At 48.6% G+C, this 26,101-nt stretch overlaps 1 protein-coding gene across 1 annotated transcript in view; it reads left to right on the top strand.

Moving 5' to 3' along the window:
* The first annotated feature begins 261 nt into the window (after positions 1-261).
* Positions 262-26,101, top strand: part of FBLN7 (fibulin 7) — a 49,834-nt gene continuing 23,994 nt past the window's right edge. The window contains exons 1-2 of the mRNA XM_019445198.2: positions 262-998; positions 24,881-25,040. Coding sequence (XP_019300743.2) covers positions 297-998; positions 24,881-25,040 — 862 coding nt within the window. The 5' untranslated portion in view covers positions 262-296. The remainder of the gene's footprint in view (positions 999-24,880; positions 25,041-26,101) is intronic.

Raw genomic sequence — 26,101 nt, 5'->3', positions numbered from 1 at the left:
TTTTCCAGGAGCCTGGGGCTGAGGCCATCTGGTTCCCCCCACAGCCCCTGGATGCAGGGGACTTGAGACCACGAATGCCTGCCCTTCCCGGGGGGGGATTTCCCACGGACCTCAGCAAAGCATCCAATGTTCTGATAACCTGGCCTCCGTTTTAAGGAGTTTCTCCTTCGGTTTGGGGTGGGGCGGACTATCAGTTAGGCGGACTTTAGATTCTCGGTCACCGTGCATGTGTGTTCTTGTTCCCCACTAGCACGATTTAGAAGGACACCCGTCTACTCGGAGGGAGAACTTAGTTTATGAAGCCCACCTCCCGGCCCAGCCAGTCCTGTTCTCTGAAGGCGGTGGAGGAAGGTGTCCGTGAGCGGGCTGCGAAGTGGAGCAGAGCTGGATGGGGATCGCCACGCTGCCGCCAGCGGCCGCCGACGCGCGCCTCAGTCTCCCCAGCCGGGCAAGGGGGCGGCCAGGGCGGGGGCTCCGCCCGGGGTGGGCTCACGGCCGGGCGCGCGTGCGGGACACACCGGCCGCGCGGCCTCGGCCGCCCTTGCCCGCGAGGCCCTCCGGATGCCCGCGCTCGTCCTCGGCGTCGCGCCCGGCCTCCTCGGGGAGCCGCGCGGGTTGGGCGCGCTCCCAGGCGCATTCCTGGCCGGGCAGCCCCTCCTCCTCGGCCTCGGCCCCGGGGCTGGCGCCTCCCCGCCTCGCCGGGGCTGTCTCGTGCGGGCGGCTGCGGACGCTCGTGGCCCGCGCGCGGCGCACCTGGACCCGAGACGGCGCCGGCCGCGCTCCGGGGCTCCCGCCGCCCTCCCTGCGCGAGCCGCTCCGGGGCCGCGCGGCGCCCTGCACCCCGCGGGGCGGCCGCGGCGTGGGCCGGACCGAGGCGGCGTCCCCCCATCCCCAGCCCAGCGGTTCCCACTGGCAAGATGGTGCCCCGCTGTCCCCGCGCGCTCCTGCTGCTGCTGCTGCTGCTGCTGCTCGCCGGCCCCGCGTCGCGGGCTTCCCAGGTCAGTGCCCTCCCGCCTCCCGCCTCCCACCGGTCCCGCTCGCCCGGGACGCGAAGCCAAGGCCGGACCACCTGGGCTTACCGCTTGGGGGCTTGCGTTGGGGGCTCCGAGCGGTTCTCGGGGACCCCCCCGTCTGTCACCTGAGACGCACCGCGGGGCCGGGCGCCTGGGAAGACCCGGGCTGGTTCCGCCGCGCGTTCTGCGCGACAGCCTCGGGCCGCGGGGGACTCGTGGGCTGGGGGGAAGGTTTCCTCGGGGTGTAGGAGACGTTGGGCTTCGGGGGGGGTCCCCAAGGGGGCTCCCGGTCACCCCGTTAGGTTAGAGGCTGTCCCCGCCCTCCAGCTCCCAGCATTCAAATTTCCAACTGAAATCTCATTCCCACCGCTGCCGACTTTTAAACGCGCGCGGACTGTGTGAGTGGCGTTTGCGCTGCGCAGGCGGAGGGGGGCCCGGAGGTTCCCGAAGCCTCCTCGCCCCGCGCCTGTGGGGCCTTAGATTTGGGGCTACATTTCCTTTCCCACACAGGCCGCTTGCTGTTCCGTTTTTCTCTCCTTGCCCTTTATATTTGTTGGAGCCTCACTGGATTCTTCACTCGATTTCACTTTTATATTAACCAGTAAAGAACCGATGATTACAATTAAAAGAATTCAGATGAAATTGAGTCTTCGGAAGGGGGAACTGGAATTGCTGAATTCAGAGCCAGCAACCACCGGACAGGCTCTGGCCGACGGGGACCCCTCCCCCTGTGATGGGCGTGGCCCGTGGGCAGCGGGGCGGCCACCCCAACGATACCGGCCACAGCAGTAGCAGTAACCCAAGGCGGAAGGAGAGCACGTGCTTACCGAAAGCCTGATGACTGCCAGGTTCTTTGCTGAGCATCCTCCAGGCTCTTAATTCTCCGAGCAGCCCCGTGACGTGGGGACCACTGTCATCCCCATTTGGGGGAGGAGGGCCTCACCCAGGGAGATTGAGACTTACTCGAGGTCACACAGCCAGGAAGGAGTGGAGAAAATTCAGTCCCTCTCCTTGAGTTCCAGACCTTTCCCCTTCCCCACAGACACTCAGTGTCTAAATTCCTGAACCAGGCAGGCACACTCAGGGTCACGGAGAAGCCCCTGGGGTGCAGGAAGGGACTCCAGGCAGGGAGAACTCAGTTCAGACCAGAGGTGGGTGGGGTCAGTGCAGACGTGCTCAATGGGCACCGCAGGAAGCCACTGAGCCACCAGGCAGCAGAGGCTCGGTTGAGGCCACAGTGGACCCACCAGCAGAGCAATGGATCTCCCACCTACTTTGCAGAGTACAAAGCAAAACAGATCAGGCTCAGAGCTGAGGGCCAGAAGCACAGGGCAGGTGCATCCAGTCGGAGCCCTCAGAGGGGAGGGATGGACAGGATGTGCAAGGAGATGCTGGGGCGCCTGCCCTGCCCCTGTCTCATCTTATGGGGCCTATTGCTGTCTCTCCAGGTTACCTGGAAAACAGGTGAGACCCTGACAGTTCTCACATGTCTGTGGTTGCTGCAGGGGCAGAAAAGTGAGCTCTCTGGGCTCTGTTCCTGGGAGGTGTGGTTCTGATCCTTGCCTCACTGGGCTTTGTGAGAGGGAAAGGGAGCAAAAAGGATCGTCCACAGAGGTTGGTTTAAAAAATTCCAGTGAAACTGCCCTTCACCCAAAGTCTTAGGTGTTTGAGAGGTCTCCCCTCCCAGCCCCCGCCTGGGGGAGTCTGACAGGTAAACTATGAAGAAGGTCCCAGGAACACTCTTTACGGGGCTTCTTCTCATCTTTTGGGTCCCTGCTCAAATAAGCATCCCTTTGCGGAGGCCTTCCCAACCCCACGCTAAAGAGGTCTCCTCCCTGCCCTTGCATGTTCTGTTATGGCCCTGTGAAGGGCTCTGGAATAGGACCGATCACATTTGTAGTGGGGTTTCTCGGTAGATTTTGACTTTATTGTCTATCTTCTCCACTACAGGGCCCCAGGGCCAGGGACCATATCTGGGATTTTTACCCAGGGACCACACATAGCAGGCAGCTAGCAGGAGCTCAGCAAAATGAATGGAGTGTGGTCATGCGGGTGCTGGTCTGAGCAGGACCAAGCCAGGCAGTCTCTGGGTAAACCTTGGCTGAGCATCACATCACCTGGGAAGCTTCTAGAAATCTCAGTGCCAGCCTCATTTCAGAGAATCTGACTCCAATGGCCTGGGTTAGGGCTCAGGCATTAGTATTTTTTAAAATTGTCCCTAGTGATTTTAATCAAGCAAGTGCCTGAGACCCAGTGGAGCCATCCTTCAGAGTTAAAAAGCTGCAGACCTTGGAAAGGGCCAAAAGCAGGGGAATTCAGAGTGCACAAAGGATCGGACTCAAGAGGACCTGAGGTGACATGGCATACCTGGAGTTGACCTGATCTGAACACATTATGAGCCTGGGGCTCCTGAACCCAGCAGTACGACCTGCTGGCTGGTGGAGACTTGGCTGGTGTTTGGAGAATGAATGGCACCCATGGGACTGTCTCCTGCCACAGAGGAGACAGGTGGGGTGCCCGGCAACCCACGGACGTCTAGCTAGAGGCAGCAGGAATTCTCACAGCAGCAATGCACAGCCCTGTCTGGGCTTCCTCTGTTTACCAGGAAATGTGCTCACTTGGTTATGTTAGGTTATGATGGGTGTGTGTTTGTGAGTGCATGTGCACATGCCTGTGTGCCGGTGCCTGTGATTGCAACTGTGTCTGCGTGAACGAGTGATTGTATTTGCGATGGTGTGTGTATGTGCAGGTGTACCTGTGATGTATCTTCATGAGAGAGAGAGACAGAGAGAGAGAGAGAGAGAGAGAGAGAGAGAGAGAGTGTGTGTGTGTGTGTATGTGTTACAGGGTAGGGGGAGGCTGCTTTCTGCAAGGGTCTGGAGCACTGATCTCATGGGGATGGACAGTATTGTCCCCTCTCCTGAAGTCCTCCATGGCTTTCCAATTGTGTCCCTCTTGTCAGCACATCTGTCCTGAGTTACTTTGCAGGGTTTTTGTGATTAGCTGGATGGGAGCAGGTGGTCATGGGGAAGGAGGGCAGGTTGAGCAGTGTGGGGATCCCATGGGTGGGGGCCCCTTCTTAAAACTGCTGCCCATTCTAGTGGCCTTCCCACTAGAAGAGAAACAGCCTCACTGGGGAGACAAGAAAGGGAAACATGTAACAAACGCCTCACCTCTCCTCCCCATGGTAGCCCTAAGTGAGTAAGGAGGGCAGGGTCTCAGCATCCTCCTTGCCCGTGGGGTGGTTCAGAAGGCTTCCCCTTCCCCCAAATTTCTCTTTGTGAAGGTTCTTTTGGTTACCTTCTCCCATCTGCTTTTTACAGTTTAATGACAAAAAAAAAATGTTTTTGGTATACATTTCCATGATTTTTCCCATAGAGCTATATATTCTATATGTGGTAACTACCACCACAGTCAGGATACCGTTCTGTCACCTCTGAACTGATCTGTCCTTCATCACTGTGGTTCTGTCTTCTCCACAGTGTCATATAAATGGAATCAACAAGCGCATAGCCTTTTGAGCCTGGCATTTTAAATTTAGCATAATGCATTTAAGATTCTTCCATGTTATTCTAGTCTGCATAGTTGTTTTACTAATACTGTAACAGTCATATTTCATGGTGTAGGTGTACCACAGGTTTAAAATTTTTTTTTTATGTTTATTTATTTTCGGGAGAGAAACAGAGAGACAGAGTGAGTGGGGTAGGGCAGAGACAGAGGGAGATATGGAATCCGAAGCAGACTCCAGGCCCTGAGCTGTCAGCACAGAGCCTGACGCAGGACTTGACCCCACAAACCATGAGATCATGACCTGAGCTGAAGTCAAATGCTTAACGAACTGAGCCACCCAGGCGCCCCAGTGTACCACAGTTTGTACATTGGTTCACAGTTTGTGCATATCGTTCACTGAACTGAATGATACTTAGAATGTCATCTCCAGTTTTTGGTGATTATGAGTGGAACTGCTATAAGCTTTCCCATACAGCTTTGTGTGTGTGTGTGTGTGTGTGTGTGTGTGTGTGTGTGTGTGTGTGAATATAAATATAAATATTCTTTTCTCTTGTGCAGATATGTAGAAGTGAGATTGCTGGGTCCTATGGCAAATGCATACTTAACTTTGTAAGAAACTGCCAAACTGTATTCCATATTAGTTGTATCATTTTACATTCCCTCCCACCAGCAATGTATAAAAGACTGTGTTACGCTACATCCTCACCACTTAATATTATCAGGTTTGTTTGTTTGTTAACAAGTCATTCCGATAAGTAGGCAGTGAGGTCTTATTGTGGTTTTTATTTCCATTTCTCTAATGACTAATAATATTGAGAATCTCTTCATGTGCTTATTTGCCATGAGGACTCTACTGGGTAAAGTTCTGTCCATCTAAAAACTGGATTAATTTCTGGGGTGCCTGGATGGCTCAGTCGGTTAAGGTCTGACTTCAGCTCAGATCATGATCTCACGGCTTGTGAGTTCGAGCCTCACATCAAGCTCTGTGCTGAAGCTCAGAGCCTGGAAGCTGCTCTGTGTCTCCCTCCCTCTCCCTCCCTCCCTCCCTCTCTCTCTCAAAAATAAGTAAACATTAAAAAATGCATAATTTCTTATTGTTCAGTTTTGAGTGTCCTTTATGTATTCTAATTACAAGTCTTTTTCAGATATGTGAACTGCAAATATTTTCTCTCAGTCTGTAGCTTGTTTTAAGAACACCTATCCCAGAGCAAATGTTTTATTTTTTTAATTTAATTTATTTTTTAAATTTACATCCAAGTTAGTTATCATATAGTACAACAGTGATTTCAGGAGTAGATTCCTTAATGCCCCTTCCCCATTAAGCCCATCCCCTCTCCCACAACCCCTCCAGTAACCCTCTGTTTGTTCTCCATATTTAGGAGTTTCTTCTGTTTTGTCCCCCTCCTTGTTTTTATATTATTTTTGTTTCCCTTCCCTTATGTTCATCTGTTTTGTATCGTAAAGTCCTCATATGACTGAAGTCATATGATATTTGTCTTTCTCTAATTTCACTTAGCATAATACCCTCCGGTTCCATCCACATAGTTGCAAATGGCAAGATTTCATTCTTTTTGATTGCCGAGTAATACTCCATTGTATATATATATATATATATATATATATATATATATATATATATATATATGCCACGTCTTCTTTATCCATTCACCCATCGATGGACATTTGGGCTCTTTCCATACTTTGGCTATTGTCAATAGCACTGCTATAAACTTTGGGGTGCACGTGCCCTTCTGAAACAGCACACCTGTATCCCTTGGATACATACCTAGTAGTGCAATTGCTGGGTCATAGGGTAGTTCTATTTTTAGTTTTTTGAGGAGCCTCCATACTGTTTTCCAGAGTGGCTTCACTAGTTTGCATTCCCACCAGCACTGCAAAAGAGATCCTCTTTCTCCGCATCCTTGCCAACATCTGTTGTTGCCTGAGTTGTTAATGTTAGCCATTCTGACAGGTGTGAGGTGGTATCTCATTGTGGTTTTGATTTGCATTTTTTCATGTGTCAGTTGGCCATCTGGATGCCTTCTTTGGAAAAGTGTCTATTCATGTCTTTTGCCGTTTCTTCACTGGAATATTTGTTTTTTGGGTGTTGAGTTGGTAAGTTCTTTATAGATTTTGGATACTAACCCTTTATATGATATGTCGTTTGAAAATGTCTTCTCCCAGTCCGTCAGTTGCCCTTTAGTTTTGCTGATTGTTTCTTTCATTGTGCAGAAGCTTTTCATTTTGATGAGGTCCCAATAGTTTATTTTTGCTTTGGTTTCCTTTGCCTCTGGAGACATGTTGACTAAGAGGTTGCTGAGGCCAAGGTCAAAGAGGTTTAAAGGTTTTAAACTTTGATGAATCTAAATTGATCAATTTTTTATTTTTATGGATCATGCCTTTGGTGTCAGGTCTGAGAACTCTTTGCCCAACCCCAGGCCCTGAAATTTTTCTTCTGTGTTTTCTGCAGATTTTTTTTTATGGTTTTGCATTTTTACATTTAGGTCTGTGATCCATTTGGAGTTTATTCTTGTGTAAAGTGTGAGTTGTACATTGGGATCACTTTTTGCATATAGATTCCCATTTGTTCCAACATCATTTGTTGAGAAGATGATTCATTTGCCATTGAATTATTTCAGCAGCTTTGACAAAAATCAGTTCATTGCACACATATGTGAGTACTTCTGCCTGCAACACACTATCTTGATTACTATAACTCTCTAGTAAGATTTAAAACCGGGTAGATTTTAAGATTTTGTTATATTTTTCCAAAATTGTTTTGACTATTCTAGTTTCTTTGCCTTTCCATTAAAATTTTAGGATTAGGAGCGCCTGGGTAGCTCAGTCAGTTAAGCATGTAACTCTTGATTTTGGCTCACGGGGAGCTGAGTCCTATGTTAGGCTCTGTGGAACACACTTGGGATTCTCTCTCTCTCTCTCTCTCTCTCTCTCTCTCTCTCCCGTTGCCCTTCCCCCACACATGCACTCACGCACTCTCTTTCTCTCAAAAACAAAAAAATAAAACATTAAAAAAATAAAATTTTAGAATTAGCTTCTTTATTTCTTAGAAACAAGAAATCCTATCGGAATTTTTATTGAGATTAAATTAAATCTATTGATCAATTGGGGTGAATTGACATGTTTAACAATATCGAGTCTTCCAATCTATGAACATAATATGTCTGTCCATTTATCTAGATCTTTGATTTGTTTCATCAGCATTTAAAAATTTTCAACATAAATATACTTTGTTAGATTTATACCTAAGTATTTCATTTTTGGAACTCCTTTAAATGGCATTATTCTATTAAATTTTCATTTCCAGTGGTATATTCCTAGTATATGGAAATCTAATGGATTTTTCCGTGTTGACCTGTTATCCTGTGGCATTGTGGAACTCCCTTATTAGGAAGTTTTTTTGTAGATTCTCTCGGATTTTTTATATAACTGATTATGTCATCTGTGAATACGGGCAGTTTTATTTCTTCTTTCCAATTTATGTGCCATTGGTTTATTTATTTAGCTTTATTACACTGACTAAAACCTCTAGTACCATGTTGGATAGGGATATGGACATCCTTGCCTTGTTCTAGAACTTAGGAAGAAAGTATTTAGTTTTTTTTTTTTTTTTAACATTGTGATGATAGCTATAGGGTTTTTTTGGTAGATGCCATTTGTCAAGTTAAGATTTCCTTTGAGTCATAGTTTGACAGAGTATTTATTATGAATGGATGTTGAATTTTGTCACATGCTATTTCTGCTTCAATTTCTATGATCCAGTCTGTTAAAAAAGTGGATGACCTTGATTGATTTGCTAATTTTGAAACCAGCCTTCCTGTCCCAGATAATCTTAATTGGTCTTATTTCTGTTTTTATATATGTTTCTCTATATTCCTCTGTATTTCTGGATTCCACTTGCTAATATTTCGTGAGTATTTTTGTCTGTGTTCATGAGGGGTATTGGTGTATAGTAGGGGTCAGCAAACTATGGCCCCTGGGCCACATGCAGCCCACTGCTGGTCAAATCTGGCCACACCTATTCATTTACATATTTCTGGAGCTGCTTTTTGCCCTACAGTTGCAGAGTTGAGAGGTTGCAACAGAGACCATATGGGCTTCAAAAAAGAAAATGTTTACGCCCTGGCCCTCTATAGATAACATTTGCTGACCCTGGTTTATAGTTTTCTTCTACTGTCTTTGCCTGGTTTTGTTACCAGGGTCATGTTGGCTTCATAAAATAAGTGAAGTGTTCCCTTCTCTTCTGTTTTCTGAAAGAGCTTGTGTAGGATTTGTGTCAGTTCTTGAAATGTTTGGTAGAATTTACCAATGAAATCATGTGAACCTGGAGATTTCTTTTCTGGAAAGTTTTTTTGTTTTGTTCTGTTTAAAAATATGTTTTTAATGTTTATATATTTTTGAGAGAGAGAGAGACAGACAGAGTGTGAGCAAGGGGAGGGGCAGAGAGATAGGGAGACACAGGGTCCAAAGCAGGCTCCAGGCTCCAGGCTCCGAGCTGTCAGTTGTCAGCACAGAGCCCGACGTGGGGCTGGGGCCAACAAACCGCAAGATCATGACCCGAGCTGAAGTCAGACACTTAACCGACTGAGCCACCCAGGCGCCTCCCCCGCTTCTGGAAGGTTTTTAACTATGAATTCAATTTCTTTGACAGATACAGAACTATTTAGGTTAGGTTTCTCCTTTGGGCGAATTTTGGTAGTTTGTGGCTTTCAAAAAATTTGGTCTGTAGTCCTCTCTTTTAAATGTAGTCAACTGCTTTTAAATGCCCTGAAGATTAGTCCACATTTCTAAACAATTGATCTCCTGTAATGACAGATACTTTGTGCCATTGTTCACCGCAGAGCCAAATAGTCTACTATGATTAACTTCCTTTCTTATGTAAGTAATTCTTCTGTCGTCCTGAAATTTTTCCCCCTTTTGCCCTCGGTCAAATACATAAGCACAGTGGTTTCCAGAAGCTCTTTCCTATTCCACGTTCTGTCAGGGCTGCTTTCCCTCGGAGCCTGTACTTGCCAGTCCGGCTGACCCTGACTTTGGCTGCCTGCTCTTCGGAGCTGGAGTCTATGTTTTATAGATCATACGTCTTCCTCTTTCTTGGCTCACTCCCTTGTTTTTCTGAACGCATCCTCAGGAAAATGATGTTTTAATCTGTTCTCGTGAGGTGTTCCCAAGTCACTGTCCTACTGTAGATAGTACCCTTTTTCTACACCGACCCCTTAAAGCAGTCAGCAGTACACATTATGCCCAGGCTGTCTGTGGGGAGAGCCCTCATGTGGGGCCGAGGAGCCCTCATGCGGAACGAGGCCAGAGGAAGAGGTAAGAGGAGGGCAGCTGGCCCATCCACTGTCCCCTCCTGACCGTGTCAGGGGAGGGAGGTGGAGGAGAGGATTCCAGACTATTCCTTTATCTGTGATGAATGAGGTGGAGAAGACATGCGTGCCCGGAGTCTAGGCTGAGATGGCTTGTTGGTCGCTTTAGAACTCAGAGTGGAAGGACACTACAATTGACCAGGGCTGTCTACACAAATCCATGGGTATGGGCTGAAGCGACAGGGACACGGGAAGCATCCAGATCTAAAATAGGGGTACAGGGATTCTCCACTCTGAGAGTTTGCATTGCGCCGCTTGGCTTCTGCAAAAGCTCTACATAAGGACCTGTTTTCACTGTCCAAAAGAAATCGGGGAGGATTTTCGCTTTTATGAAAAAAGGCAAAAAGCAAAAACAGCGGTCCGCGTTGGTTTCGCAGCGAGCTGTTGTAGAGGCTGCGGCAGCCGGAGCAGCGAGGGTGGCGCCACCAAGCTCCTTCCCTGGGAACCACACTCAGCATCTCAGCACCCAGCCTCTAGAGCTTTGAGCCGCGTCCGTGAGCATCCGAGCTTCCTCTGGGGAAGCTCAACAAAATTTCCATATAAATTAACGGTAATTGCATCTTCGCTTGAGGCCACTTTGGCTTACAAAGGGTTTCATAGGAACCCTTCACTCTCAGATAGCTGGGGGGTGGAGGGGTGGGCGTGAACAGACCTGTATTTCACAAAACAAATATTTGGTGCCTCCAATGGCCCAGGTGCCAGGATCAAGACAGACAAGGACCCCGCTTTTGGTTTCAAAAGAGCTGCCCTGGAACTGAATTTGGCAGACCCGGTGACAATTTGAGCTGGGCTCAGCTGGGCTCTTCTGCTGATCTGCTCCAGATTCAGCCCCTCTGGACTGCCAGCCTCATTCATCTGTGGACGGCTGCCAGGTTAGCCGAGGCGGGCTGGTCTCGGAGGGCCGCACACGGCCCGTCATCCTTCAGCAGGCTAACCGGGCCTTTTCACATGGCGGTAGTGGCCGTGGGCCGAGACTGAGCATGAAGCACAAGACTTCTTGAGACCCTGTTCAAAAATGAACCTGGGATTTGGGGTTGATCCGGGTACGGATCCTGATGCCAGCAGATCAGGATACAACAGCCATTGAAAAGATAGTTTGTTATTTACAGTTCCCAAGAAGATGGGGCACACCATGCCTCATGAGGCCTCAGGAGAGACCAGGCAGAGAGATAGGGCGGGAAACTTCCTGCCTTTATTGGGGTTTCTGAGGGGAGGAATGGGTGAGACAGGGTAAGGGGACTAACCAAGTTGAGATTGGCTAGTTTGACTAATCTTAGCAGGGTTGCCCCTATAGTTAGTTGCCTGATGCCTGATCCTGGGGCTATGGAGAGAGGGGGGCTGGGGTGGGAGGGGGTGTTACTGTCTCACTAGTGCAAGAGTCAGATAAGGGGGGGGATGGTTCTTGGCTTGGTCGGTTTGCATATCAAAGGTGTGCAGCGGGGGTGTGCAGGGTGTTGAGTTGTTTGCTACCTCTAGGAATTTGCTAGCCCTGAGAGGGGCAGTCTGTCCCGAGTCAGCAGGGCCCCAGATGTCAAAATATCAGATACAGAAACTACACAACATGGTTCATCTAGATCCAGCCTTGGAACTGGTATATCGCTTCCACTACATTCTCTTGGCCAAAGCAAGTCACAAGCAAGTCACAAGGCCAGCCTAGATCCGAGAGGTGGGAAAAGAGATTTCCATCTTTATGAGAAAAGCGGCACAGTCTCCTTGTAAATGATGTAGATGGCGGCGGGGGGGCGGGGGGGGGGGAAGGGGTTTGGATTGTGGCTGTTTCTGCAAACTTTCCATCATAGTGACCCAGAGATTTACTCTGCACAGTCACTTATCTTTAGACACACGTGTGCAGTCAGAGTGAGGAGGCGTGGCAGACAGGCCTTCCTGGCATCTTGGGCTTTCTCCAGAGATCCCTTCCTTCCCCTGGCACCTTCAGGAACGGGACTCAAGTCCTGTCAAGGACACCCCTGATTACAGAGAGGAATGGTGGCCCCTTTGCTCTCTTAGGGTCGTTTCTGGCCCCAGCTTTGGGAGGTGGGTATTGACAGTGTGAACGGTGAGAGCCGAGGTGTGGCCTGCTAGGGAAGGACAGTGTGACAGGGCAGCACAGTGCCTTCTTGGGGCAGCCTGGAGTCTTTCAGTTGGGAGCCAACGCCCTGCCAGGCCTGCTCACCCTAGAGGATCAATCCTGTTTGACACCACATTTGATACCAGGTAGGACCAAACCGTCTTGGTCTGTGAAGCTGCTGGCCTCACCATTGGGCCACCAGCCCTCCCTCCATGCCTGCCCAGGCGTGCTTCCCAGCCAGCGGTCCGTGCTCCACGTGTCCCGGGATGAATGTCTGTCTCCTGTTGACAGAAGCCTGACGGTGCTGGTCACTCCCTTGATCCAGAGGGACAACGGTGGGGCTGCTGGGCTGCCGCCAGGCTTCTCAGGGCTTGTGCAGCCCTGGGGCCCTGGGACAACATCAGGGCAGACTCTCTGGGTGGGTAGAACTTTCTACATCCTTTCAAACCTTCCACCAGAGTCTTTCATGCTTCTTGGTAACTACCCAGGACCTAAAATTAGTCCATCACGTGCATTTTCATGAAAGAAAAAAAAAGTGCCTATACTTGGACAAGACTCAAGTCTACCCATTTCAGTAAGTAGACTCTATACCTCAAGGAAGCAATCATTTATTTTCCCTGCATATAAGAAAACGTGTGCCCCCGTGGCAGTCTGGGTACCAGAATCTCCCTAGGGAGGCAGCTAAATGCAAAGAAAGGCCCAAGGAACTCATTCTGGTGATGGATTTCCAAGTAACATCGAGATACGACAATTGTTCGTGTCTGAGAACTGGAGGGCCGGGGAGAGGTTGGTGGCAACTCAAGGCACCCAGAAGTCCCCCCAAGCTGCTCATTAGCCCCACTGTTGCCCTCTGGTTTGGCCAATGACTCAGACATTTCTCTTTATGCTAGAGATTATAGCGTCCCTAGAACCTCCACAGAAGGGGAGGGCACACTGCAAGCCCGAGAGGAGCCCTTTCCTCTGCTCCCCTGGGCTGTGTTTCCTAACTCTGCAGGAGGGGCTGGGGTCAGAGAACATGACCTACAACTGGGTGCACTGCCCAGGAAGCTGAGAGAATCGATGCTTCCAGCTTACTTGAAGAAAGGGAAAACACCATAGAGTTCCAAGGTAGGGAGGGGTGTCTGTAGTGTCAGAGGCAAAAAGAAACAAAGAAAAGCTGCTTCCAGAGAAGCATCAGACACCAGTCAGTCATTTACACTGTAGTGAGAAAACATACACACAAGTTAGCATCAGTTGAACGTGTCAGTATCACCTCAGGGGCTCCTGTGATTTAGGCCTTTTGTCTGATTGCATGATTCAAGATTTTACCCTTTTAGAAGTTACCCTTACTAACCGGTAAGATAATGTGCTCATTCAACAACTTTGTCCTGAGTGCCAGTCCTGCTGGAGGCCAGTCACTCTTCTGGGCCTGAGGAGGCGGCATGATCCAAGGCAGTTTAGCAAGTGGAAAAGACTCATAGCACCGGGTCCATGTCTTGGCTCCCACTCTTCCTGAATGAGCACCCTAGGGAAAGGTCTTGCCTCTGATGACTCAGTTGCCTCCCATGAACAAGTGAGGATAACAGACATATATGTCTCACAGGATTGTAGTAAGGAGAAAATGAATGGGATTCAAAGAACAGTTTCATAATAAGTGTTCAGTTTGTCGTAGGGGAGGGGAAGCTGAGGCAGACACAGGCCCTGCTGTCATGTAGCGTCATGTAACCAAGCAGGAAGAGAAAAACAAGAGAAACGTGAGAAGTATCAGAAGGCAGGTAACTGGAATGGGGTACTGTTTTGAAGGGAGGCCAGGAGGCTACTGTACCCTTAGTAGGCAGGTACTCTCGGATAACGGAGCTTCTAAGTGAAAGTGGAAATACAGAGCCTGACTTCTGAGGACCAGGGGCAGAATTTCTGGACAGAAGAAACAGCCCGTGCAAAGGCCCTGAGATGGAAATAAGCTTGCTGAGGTGTGTGGAGAAACACAGATGAGGTCCAAACACTGGAGTTCAGCAGACAGAGGAAGGCACTCGATCTGGGCACAGTTGGCAGTGGCTGAACTTGATCACACAGGGCTCTGTAGGCAGAATAATGACCCCCCCCCCCAACATGTCTATATTCTTATTCCCAGAACCTGTGAATCTGACCTTGATTTTAGCTCAGTGAGACCCATGTCAGACTTCTGACCTCCAGAACTATAAGATAATAAATTTATGTTGGTTTAAGCTGCCAAGTTCATGTTTTTTTGTAGCAGCAATAGGAAGCAAATACACCCAGCTCCACGGTAAGGGAGCTGGCCTTATTCCCATGTGTAGGGAGCCATTGTTGGGGGTTAGGCGAGTATGTGATGCGGTCTGGCCTCTGACCTCTGTCTTTGGAAAGCATGGATCCTAGGGAAGGTGAGGACATGGGAAGAGCAGGTAGGACACACTTGTGGTGGTCCGGAGAGGATCATTCCAGTCTTGCTATTGCCTGGCCACCCAGAAACACTTGGGCTTGTTGACTAGTGAGGGTAGGAAGAACTGGAAGTGTAGCGCCTTCTAACTGGAAGCATTAGCCTTCATGGCCACCCAGGCTAATTGTTACTCTAAGAATAACGAATCCCAAGACCCCGAATCTCCCACCATGCCCAAGCTCAAAGCAGCCATTTTATCTGTCCTGTTAGCTTTGCCCATGCTGCCTGTGGGGACCAGGCTTTTTGTCCGCTCCATCCTCTCTCTTCCCCCTCTTCAAAGGAGTCAACCACAGGAGACTTGGTTTTCTGGTAAAACCCAGATGTTGATTTGCATGAGTCACAGAACTCTGGGGTCCTGTGTGAACATGAGTACACATGTATACCACATACTGAAGCAACCAACAACCAGCAAGAACCTTCCTGAAGGGTCTATGTATGTGGCAGGGGGACAACCAGGGGAACTGAGAGGGGCCACCAGCAGACAGGGGGCCTTCTCTGAGACCCTCATTCTCGTTCTCGTAAGCTGAAGAAAGAGACAGAACCTGCTTTCCGAGTGGATGGGCTAGACACAATGTGGTGCATAAGGTAGCCAAGCCATCCTCCGACTGGGTGTCCCTTAGCCTCAGTTTCTCTAGCTGTAAAATGGAGATAATGGTGCCCACCTAATAGGGCTGCATGGAGGACTGACTGAGATAAAGATGGCTGTGGTTTTTTGGGGGCGCCTGGGTGGCTCAGTCGGTTAAGCGGCCAACTTCAGCTCAGGTCATGATCTTGCGGTCCGTGAGTTCAAGCGCCGCGTCGGGCTCTGTGCTGACAGCTCAGAGCCTGGAGCCTGCTTCAGATTCTGTGTCTCCCTCTCTCTGACCCTCCCCCATTCATGCTCTGTCTCAAAAATAAATAAATGTTAAAAAAACAAACAAACAAACAAGATGGCTATGTTTTCTACAGCAGTGCCTGATGTGAAGTAGGGTACTTGGTAAATATCTGTGGAATCCTGAATGAATGAGTGAATGAATGAATGAATGAATGAATAGAAACACTATATTAAATTTTGCATAACATGCCCCATTTCTGAGGCTCTGAGGTCCTCCGGTCGTGGAGAGAGGTGAGGGGAAGGCCTGACAGGTGGGCTCCAGTAGGAGACTGTGGCTGGTTGTGTGGCACAGCTCTGTGTGTGTGTGTGTGCATGTGTGTGTGAGCTGAGCTCTCCGCTGGGCTGGGCGTCATGTTTGCTAAAGATAATGCCGGTGCCGGTAAGGCACAAGCAGGTCTACAGACAAAAGTTAGCTGGGCAGCAAGCAGTTATTAGCAGGCAGGTGAAAGAATAAGGCAGGTTTGGGTGATGAGATGAATATGATTGTCCTGGCCTCACACTTCATTCCTTCACCCCTCATTCATTCATTCCTTTGTTGATTCATCTAGTTTGAGCTCAGAGCCTCTGCTCAGTGAGGAGGATACCCAGCTGTCTATAACTGGTTTTCTGCTCTCAAGCATGCAAAGCAGCCAGGGGAGCGGTGGGCTGAGAGGGTGTCCATAAGGGGGCCATCAAGGCCGGCAGGGGCTGTGGTAAAACGAGAGGAGTCAGGAGGCGGATGGAGGCAGGGCTCTTGGTGGCTCTCCATGGACCCGTCTCTAAAGTAGACCAGTCATCCTATTACATCAGGATCTGGAGAAGGCATGCTGGGGTTTAAATCCTGGATGTGTCACCGTGGCCAAGCGACCACTTGGCTTCCTCACCTATAAAGTAGGCGTAATAATGTGCCCACAGCCTGGCATTGTCATGAGCATTTAACGAGTTACTTGTGTAAAGTGTGGTGACGGTGCTGGCTCTGGATTCCCTCTGTTGTCATCGCTTCTGTGGTCATTTTAAAAACTATACAAGATGGGGGATTGGAGTGTAAATGTAGAATTATGGACAGCCAGCATAAACCCCCAAATGCCCTGAGCACCCAGGGGTCCGGAGCTCCAAAAGGAGTCTCAGCTGGAAGACTGTGGTGGCTAATTTTACGTGTCCACTTGGCTAGACCAAAATACCCGAATATTTGATCGAACGCTTAGGATCTAGATGTTGCTGTGAAAGTAGTTTTTAGATGTGATTAGCATCAAACCAGGAGACTTTAAGTAAAACAGATGCCTTTCATGATGTGGGTGGGCCCCCATCAAAAGACCAAGAGCCACCAAGATGGAAGGAATTCTGTCTCTAAACTGCCTTTGGATTCAAGCTACATCAACTGTTCCCTGGGTCTTCAGCCTGCCACGTGCTTTGCAGATTTTGACTTCTCAGCCCCCACAACTGCATGAGCCAGTTTCTTAAAATAAATCTGCCTCTCATCCTCTGTCTCTCTCAATAGGTTGTGTGCATACACAGTGTGCATTCTGTTGGTTCTGTTTCTCTAGAGAAGCCTGACAAGGGCCTTGGCCAACCCCCCAAGCAAAATTCACTCACTTCCCCCAGAAGCATTCACTTTCTCTCCTCTTCTGGGGTGCTGGGTAGAGGTCACTGAGATGAGGGAAGGCGAAGGAGTTATAACCCGCCTCTGACTTGCTCTAAAATTAAAATAACTTCTGGAGAAAAAAACATGCACAAATCCGACATGACTCAGACGCGGAGGGCTTCAAGCCTTGGCTAGCAGGCACACATTTGGCAAGTGTGCTCTGTCCTTTCATAGACCTAATGGCATCAAAACATCTGTGTTCCCATTAACAAAATGCTGACATGACACATAGCTGTGGCTTAGAAGAAACCAGCTCAAGAGACGGCCTCTCTGAGGTCTGAGGGGTCATCCGTGGCCACCTGAAGGGGTCTCGGGGTTCTACTGTCAGCGAGGTGGCTCTCGGGGATTGTCACTGTCTCAAGACTGTCACCGTAAGAAAGGCCATTGAGCCAGGTCATGTGAGAACAAAAGCCTCAAAGACCACCCCCCCCCAACCACGCACACCCCTGGAAATGCACCCATGCCCTTAGGTGCCTTGAGAGCAGGCGCTGGGTCTTGAATTTCATTTATAAATTGAACCCAAATGGCCAGAAGGCATGGATGTAGTGGCAGGGGTCAGGTCTTCTGGGTTCTGGCATAGTGATGGGGTGAGCTGGGGTGGGGGATGCATATAGCCTTTGTCTTTGTCCATACCTGGCCCAGCAGGTAGAGTGTTGAGGTATAAAATGGCTCTGGAAGCCCACCTCTACTGGGGCACTGGTTAGTTTCAGAGAAAGGGAGTGTTGTAAGCTCTGATGAATGTCCATTAGATCCTCCAGAATAAATATTATGAGAGAATGGGTTGGGAAGAAGGTGGGCAAGATTTCCCCGGGGGGGTAGCAGGGAGGGTGGAATATGGTTTGATGGCTGCATTACTTCCAAGAACCTTCGGACCAGCGCCCCCACCCTCCTGGCTCTCAGCACTGGCCTGTGTGTTCCAGAACCATCTATGCCACCTCCACCCCAGCTTGGGAACAGCCAGGTGGGGTGACTTCTGTTGCTACTTCTTTCACTGGCTCATGTCTTTCCCTGCAAATACTGCCATTGGCATGGAGTGACATGAAGTGCCCACCCATTTGAAGAGTTTGAACACGGACACCGTAAATCCTGGTCTTTTCTCCTCAAAGATGGAAGAGTTTCTCTGCATGTCTCTTCTTGGTACCATTTCAAAGAAATTATTAACTCAAAGAAATGGAAACTATTTTTCGTTATTTATTGTCAACGGCATAAGCCAGGCGTGGAGCCAAGCTTTCAAAGGGATGGAAACTTAAACCATTTGAGGGGATCTCCTCAAGAAAAATATTAACAATGGGGCACCTGGGTGGCTCAGTCGGTTGAGCGTCCGACTTCAGCTCAGGTCATGATCTTGAGGTTCATGAGTTCGAGCCCCACATCGGGCTCACTGCCGTCAGCACAGAGCCCACTTAGGATCCTCTGTTCCCCTCTCTGTGCTCCTCCTCTGCTTACTGTCTCTCTCTATCAAAAATAAATAACATCAAAAAATTTAAAATAAAGAAAAACACTAAAAATGAGGGCCCCTTGAGGGCTCTGGAAGAGACCTTTGAAAGTGGGGGCCCCGACGTGGTGACTTCCTCAGCCACTGGGGTATGCCCTCCCTTCCCTGTGTGGAGCCCTCCCCTTGCCAGCCCCATCTGGATTTGACCTTTGCCCGGTCATGGCTTTGGTGAGCCTTCCCACCTGAGTGGGAGGAAGGCTATAAAAAGGCATGTGGAGGCTGTGGTTGTTTTTTGCAGTTGGGGTCTGAGACCTTGAGATGGGAAGGGTCTGCCCAAAGCCAGGCTTTGCTGTGGCAGTGCCAGGCTGCCATGCAGGTGGCGGACTCCTGAGGGTTTGGCCTCTTTCCTGTCCCCCGACCCCGGAGGCCCTCACAGCCCCCTCGGCCCAACCTTGCCAAGGGCTACATTTGCAAAGAGGAAAGGACTTGTTTCCATGCTTCCGCCCCTCTCAGCCCAGAGCAGGAGATGGCAGTGGGTGTGGGAGGGAAGCTGGCTGACAAGTGGAGCCCCTTCCCCAGACTGAAGAGAGCACTGGGGTCAGAAGTGAAATCGAGGGCCAGGGTCCCTTGATGATAACTGCTTTCTGACGTCCACGCAATGCCACAAGCCAGTGCCAAGAAGAGGGAGCTGATACAGAACCTGCATCCTGTGGTCCAGCCTGTGCAAGATGACCCTGGTATATGTGTGCATGTGTGTCTAATCCAACTTCAAAACAGACAGAAAGTCAACAGTGGTTGTCTCTGATCATGGGACTTGCTTATTCTTTGTTTCGATGTGTTTTCAGTATTTTGAATTGTTTTGCAGGAAGTATGCTTTCTATGATCATGCAAAATGATAAATCATTCTTTCTCGGTTTGGAAAGGGAAAACACTTAGCTCTTCAGCCCCCCTCCTGTGTTCTTTTGTTCCCATAATGCAGACCTCCTGAGCCCTTGACTTGGTCTGTAAGGATTCCAACCTCATGGCCCAGCCCTACAGATGAACCCAGTCATGCTTGTGCCAAAGTCCCACTCCAGGCAACAGATTTGAGGGTGGCTTTCAAGGGATCCATTTCTAGCACTTTGGGATCAAGGAATTCCCCTGTTAGTAGCAACTGCCATACAGACCCATCAAACCTCATGTCAAAAGACAGTCATTCTCTCTGTTCCCTGGCTCCCTGGCACCCTGGCCCCTACCCGGCCTGCTGGCTCAAGGATCTTTCTTTCTTTCTTTTTTTTTTTTTTTTTTAGTATTAGGGACTTTATTTTATTTTATTATTTTTATTTTTTATTTTATGTTTAGTATTAGGGACTTTATTTTTAATATACTATTTAATATAATAAATAGTATTATTTTTAATATTGGGCTTTATTTTTTATTATTTTTATTTATTATTTTATTTTTAATATTAGGGACTTTATTTTTTTTACTCTCTCTCTCTCTCTCTCTCTATGTATTTCACTATATATATTTCTGTATATTGTGTATTATTATTATATATTATATATTATATCATATATATATATATATATATATATATATATATATATATATATAGTGAAATAATCACCACAGTAAGTTTAGTAAACATCACCTTCCAGAGCTACAAGTTGTTTTTCTCTTGTGATGAGAACTTTGAACACCTCCTCTCTTAGCCACTTTCAAATATACAGTACAGTACTGTTCACGGTAGTCATTATGCTGTACCTCACATCCCCAGAACTTATTTATCTTAGAACTGGAAGTTTGTACCTTTTGACCCCCCTTCATGCATTTCCTCCGCTCCCCCCCAACCCTTCAACTCAAGCAACCACCAATCTGTTTGGTGTCTTAGATCTCACATATAAGTGACTTCATGTAGTATTTGTCTTTCTCTGTCTGACTTATTTCACTTAGCATAATGTCCTCAAGGTGTATCCATATTGTCTCAAATAGCGAAATGTTCTTCTTTTTTATGGCTGAGTAATATTCCACTGTGTGTGTGTGTGTGTGTGTGTGTGTGTGTACACACATATACATATATATGTATATATGTACACATATATATATGCACCACATTTTTAAATCTTTTCCCCCAGCGGTGGGCACTGAGTTTGCTTCCATATGTTGGCTAGAGTGAATAATGGTGCAACAAACATGGGGCTGCAGATGTCTTTCTGAGAGAGTGATCTTGTTTCCTTTGGATACAGTGGATATAGAATTGCTGGATCATATGGCAGTTCCATTTTTAATTTTTTGAGGAACCTCCATACTCTTTTCCACAGCACCTGCACCAATTTACATTCCCGCCAACAGCGCACAAGTAAGCAGTCCCTTTTCTCCACTACCTTGCCAACACTTGTTATTTCTTATCCTTTTGATCCTAGCCATCCGGAGAGGTGTGAGGTGATCTCACTGTAGTATTGATTTGCATTTCCTTGATGATAAATGATATTGAGCATCTTTTCTTGTACCTGTTGGCCATCTGGATATCTTCTTTTAAAAAAAAAAATGTCCATTCAGAGGCATCTGGGCGTCTCAGTCGGTTAAGTGTCCAACTCTAGATTTGGGCTCAGGTCATGATCTCAAGGTTCGTGAGTTCAGGCCCTGCATCAGGCTCTGTGCTGACAGTGCAGAGCCTGCTTGGGATTCTCTCACCCTCTCTCCCTGCCCCTCTGCCATGCATGTGTGTGTGCCCTTTCTCTCTCTCAAAATAAAAAAGAAAAAAAAAATGTCTATTCAGTTCCTCTGCCCATTTTTAATTAGATAGGGTGTTTGTTTGTTTTTTTTTTTTTTTGCTATTGAATTATATGAGTTCTTTATATATTTTGGATACTAACACCTAATCAGATATATGATTTGCAAATATTTTCTCCCACTCTCTATGTTGCCTTTTCATCTTGTTGATGGTTTTCTTTGCTGTGCTGGAGCTTTTTTAGTTTGATGTAGCTCCATTTGTTTATCTTTGCTTTTGTTGCCTTTGCTTTTGGTGTTAAAGCCCCAAAAAATCATTGCCAAGACCAATGCCAGGGAGCTTACCCTCTACGTTATCTTTTAGGAGTTTTATGGTTTTAGGTCTTAAGTTCAAGCCTTTAACCCAGTTTGAGTTAGTTTTTGTGTGTGGTGTAAGATAGGGATCCAGTTTCATTCTTTTGCATGTGGCAGTCCAGTTTTCCCAGCACCATTTATTGAAGAGACTGTCCCTTCCCCGTTGTGTGTTCTTACCTCCTTTGTCATAAATTAATTGGCCGTGGGGTGCCTGGGTGGCTCAGTCGGTTAAGCGTCCGACTTCAGCTCAGGTCATGAGCTCACGGTCTGTGAGTTTGAATCCCATGTCCGGCTCTGTGCTGACAGCTCGGAGCCTGGAGCCTGGTTCAGATTCTGTGTGTCCCTCTCTCTCTGCCTCTCTCCTGCTCATGCTCTGTCTCTCTCTGTCTCAAAAATAAATAAAAACATTAAAAAAAATTTTTTAATAAAGAAATAAATTAATCGGCCATAAGCACATGGGTTTATTTCTGGGCTCACAGAGTTCCTTGTTACACCAACTTGTTCTGTTAGCATCACCCCGGTGAGGATGGAGGCAGGGATGGGCCAGGGCTCTGAGATCTTCCCTTAGCAAGTCTGCCTGAAACCCTTCCATCGGCCTCCCCTCCTAGGATGAGGTCTTTCTGTGCTTGGTCTTGAAGGTTTTTCCATTGTGACTGGTGAGGTGAGCACTTAGGAGGTTGGTGCCTATTGTCCACTGTGTGGGTGTTGGGAAGGGCTCCGGAAAGTACACTAGAAGCAGAGGGCAGCTGTGCCTGGACCCAGAAGCCAGTTAGACACCCTTGGCTGCCCAGTGGCCGAGTGGAACCTGGGCCTCTTTTCCTCCACATGCTCTGTTCTCCTTTCTCTACTTCTAGGAGCCCCATGGCACCAACCCAGGCCCCTGGCAGAGGCCGTGGCACTAATCTCCTCTTCCCCACTTCAGAATGTAGCCTTTCCGTGTCCCCTGGGGCAGCTGTGGCCCAGTGAGCCTTCTCCAGATGTCAGGGCCCTGGCCACCTTGTGCAAGAGGGAGGCAGCTGCTCACCGGGCTCAGTGTGGTCAGGGATGTTTCTTCCACTCTGGCCCTGCTTCCTGTCCCCACTGCCTGTGCTCCCTGACCTGAAACTTGCACAGGAGCCAGAACTCCACTCCTGTTGGTTATGTTGCTCAGGTCATAGAGTTATCAGCTGCTAGTGCAAATTAATCGATAAGATCATTCACCACAGAGGGATGTGTGAAGAACAAATGAGACAGGGCGTAAGGCACTCCACTGGGGCATGTGCAGCCGAGAGTTTGGGGTCTGGGGGTGGTAGCTCTGGGATGGACGTCATCTGTGTTCCCATTTTGGCCTTACCACTCCTAAGCTGCATGATTCAGGGACCGCTGCTTGAGTTTCAGCCCATATATTTTCATCTGTGATATAGAGACAATCCCAGGCCTTCACGGGCTTGCTACCAGCCAGCAGTACTCTTTGAAGTAGAAATGGCCTTGTCAACTGTGACGAACTTCACAAGTGTAACACATAAGTCATGAAGCCATCTTTTTTTCTTAATTAAAAAAAAAATTTTTAACGTTTATTCATTTTTGAGAGATAGAGTGTGAGCGGGGAGGGGCAGAGAGAGACAGACAGACAGACAGAATCCGAATCTGAGCTGTCAGCACAGAGCCCGACACTGGGCTTGAACTCACGAACCATGAGATCATGACCTGAGCCAAAGTCAGGCGCCCAACCAACTGAGCCACCCAGGCACCCCAGTCAGGAAGCCATCTATAAAAGCAGCCTCTAATCACATCTTGGCCTTTTGGCTAAGATCCAGTGTGTAAGCAGCTTCTTCTTTTTTTCTTTATGGGAGGAGAAGTGGGTGTGGGAAACCCAGTCTGGGTAGGATGGCGGGTGGTGCTGAGCAGGTAGGGGATTGCAGGAGGTCACTTGCTGCCCCGGTGCCCCAGAACCTGCGTGGGAATGACCACAATGGGGGAGAAGGGAGGAAAACAAACAAAACCTCTCTTCCCAGCAATTGCATTTGGGGCTAGGCCCAGTCAGGCCCCAGTTAGGGTGGAGACCAAGGAGCCCCCATGGGTTAACGAGTTCCAGGGGCAACTGGGGATTCAGCTTTGTCAAAAGCATCCATTGAAGCGGGCCAGTGAGTCATCTGTTTGGTGAAATCCCCAAGGTGCCTTGGCCTGGCAGCCGCCCTGGGAGAACGGCAGCGGCTCTGTTTCCACCGTGGTGGCAGCACGCCATTGGCAAGGCTGGAAGCCACCCAGGCTGCGGAGGCCACATGACTCCCAGCCGCCCTGCGCCCTTTGAGAAAATTATGTAAAATTATAAAACCAGTACTCGTTGTAGAAAAGAATTAGGTATAAAAAATAAAATTAAAAATGATCCATAAGCCTATCCCGAGAGATAACTCTCACTGTCTTCTTGCTGCTCTCCTTTGTTCCGTGCGGGTAATATGAGTCAGGTTAGATAAGGCCAGGCTGAGGGAACGCACAGACCCCATGGGACTCCCCCCAAGGCCAAGGTCCTACTGTAAGGAAGGTCCCTTCTTTACTCCTTTTCATGTTCTGGCTCTAAAGGGCAATTGAGACTGGAAACCTTGAGGTTTCTATCACTAAGTGTGATGCTGGGTTAGATAGTCTTTATCATGATAAGCACATGCCACCTTTTTCCGTTTTTTAAGCTTTTTAGGATTTTAAAAAGTTGTTTATTTTTGAGAGAGAGAGCACGAGTGGAGGAGGGTCAGAGAGAGAGGGAGACAGAGGACCCGAAACGGGCTCTCCGCCATCAGAGCAGAGCCCAATGTGGGGCTCGAACTCACAAACTGTGAGATCATGACCTGAGCGGAAATCAAAAGCCAGACGCTGAACCAACTGAGCCACCCAGGCGCCCCTGTTTTGTAAGCTTTATAAAAACCATTATAACTGGACTTTGACTTTCATCGAATGCTTCTTTAACTCTACTGAATTTCCTCTTTATTTGCCTTGTTACATTTTTTAAAGTACAGGAACCATCGAGCATCCCTGGTTTGACTGGTTTATGTTTTATCATCCATCTGTTTTTAAAATTGTTCAAGAGAGAAAGAAAGAAAAAGTTCATGAAGCCCAGATTTCAGAGCATTAATTCAGAGTGAAGAATTAGGAAGTACTTTTGAAGTAAGACTACTGATCATAAGGCACTTAGGTTTGCTGTTCAACCTCCCAATCATTTAGAATCATCAGTTCTGCCCTTTGCCCTGAAAAGCAGGAGTTTTGTTTTTCTTGAGAAGCGATCTGGCGCTAGGATATGTGTGCTCAGGACCTTTGTCTGGTGACCTAACTCAGCACCAGATGTCGGGACGCCTTGGGAGGCCACTCTCCCATCGTGCTTAGCGAGCCACTAGGGCGTTTGGGGCCCAGGGGTCTGGGTGGCTTCTGGAAGCTGAGAGCGAGCTCATGGCACTGAAGCAGCCATGGTGGTGGTGGTGGTGGTGGTGACTTTTTCTCTCCGCAGAACTGTCTCAACAAACAGCAGCTCCTCACGGCCATCCGCCAGCTGCAGCAGGTGCTGAAGGGCCAGGAGACGCGCTTCGCAGAGGGCATCCGCAACATGAAGAACCGGCTGGCTGCACTGCAGAACTCTGTGAACAGAGTGGGCCCAGACACCCCCCCAGGTGGGTCCCCACATCTGCACCACTAGGGTCACACACAACACTCGGGCCCTTCACCTGTGGGTTCTGTCCCCATCCCCACCTGCCCACGCCTCACCCTGTCCTGAAGTGGATTCCGGGCCTTTCCCTACCTCGCCTCCTGCTGGGGGCCCGTTTTAAAACCCTGGTTGGGGGGTGCCTGCGTGGCTCAGTCAGTTGAGCATCCAGCTCTTGGTTTTGGCTCTGGTCATGATCTCAAGCCCCACGTCGGGCTCTGCACGGATGGCTCGGAGCCTACTTGGGATTCTGTCTGTCTCTCTCTACCCCTCCCCTGCCCATGCTCTCTCTCTCTCAAAATAAATAAATAAACATTGAAAAAAATAAATAATAAATTTAAAAATAAAATAAGATACTGGTTGGTAGGGAGCGTATGGTGAGTGTGTTAAAAAAAGCATCTGCTGGCTCTCCTCTCCCCCATCTGAAGGTCACCCATTTCCCCTTTTCATTTGAGGCTTGCTAACGCTCTCGTCTACATAGTATCCTCACAGAATTGTCAAAAGACACCACTCTTAGAGTGTGAGCTGCTTTTCCCTTCCCTGTCCCCACCCAGGAAGACTCCATTTGGTTCCATTCTTTAAAAAAATTTTTATCGGCTATTTTCTTCTAGTAGTTTTAAGTTTACAACAAAACTGAATGGGAAGCACAGAGAGCTCCCTCCCTGAACATACACCCTCCCCGAACACACACACCACCTCCCCTCCACAACGTCCCACACCAGTGTGGCATGCCTGCTACTCCCCCAACCAACATTGGCTTCAGTTTCTCAGGCATGACGTTAGTCCTCTGACCTGAGTCCTCCATTAGTGGGAGGGGGTGCTGCTGAGGGCAAGTCCCGTTTGGTGAGGGTTACGGTGGAACCTCCGAGGGTAGGACTCTGACAGACACTGGGCGTTTTCCAGGTTGTCCCAGTAAACAGTTTTCACTGTGGGGCCATTGGATGGGTGACTGGATTTCCTCTGGCCTCTCCTCAGGGTGAGGGGAGTCAGGGGGCCAGTCACCATGTTTGTTCTACTTCATGAGCCTAT

Source organism: Panthera pardus, unplaced genomic scaffold, assembly GCF_024362965.1.
Source record: "Panthera pardus isolate Hobbes unplaced genomic scaffold, ASM2436296v1 HiC_scaffold_26, whole genome shotgun sequence".
NCBI classification, from domain to species: Eukaryota; Metazoa; Chordata; class Mammalia; order Carnivora; family Felidae; genus Panthera; species Panthera pardus.
Note: the sequence above shows the minus strand (reverse complement) of the source record. Positions and strands in the feature narration are given on the sequence as shown.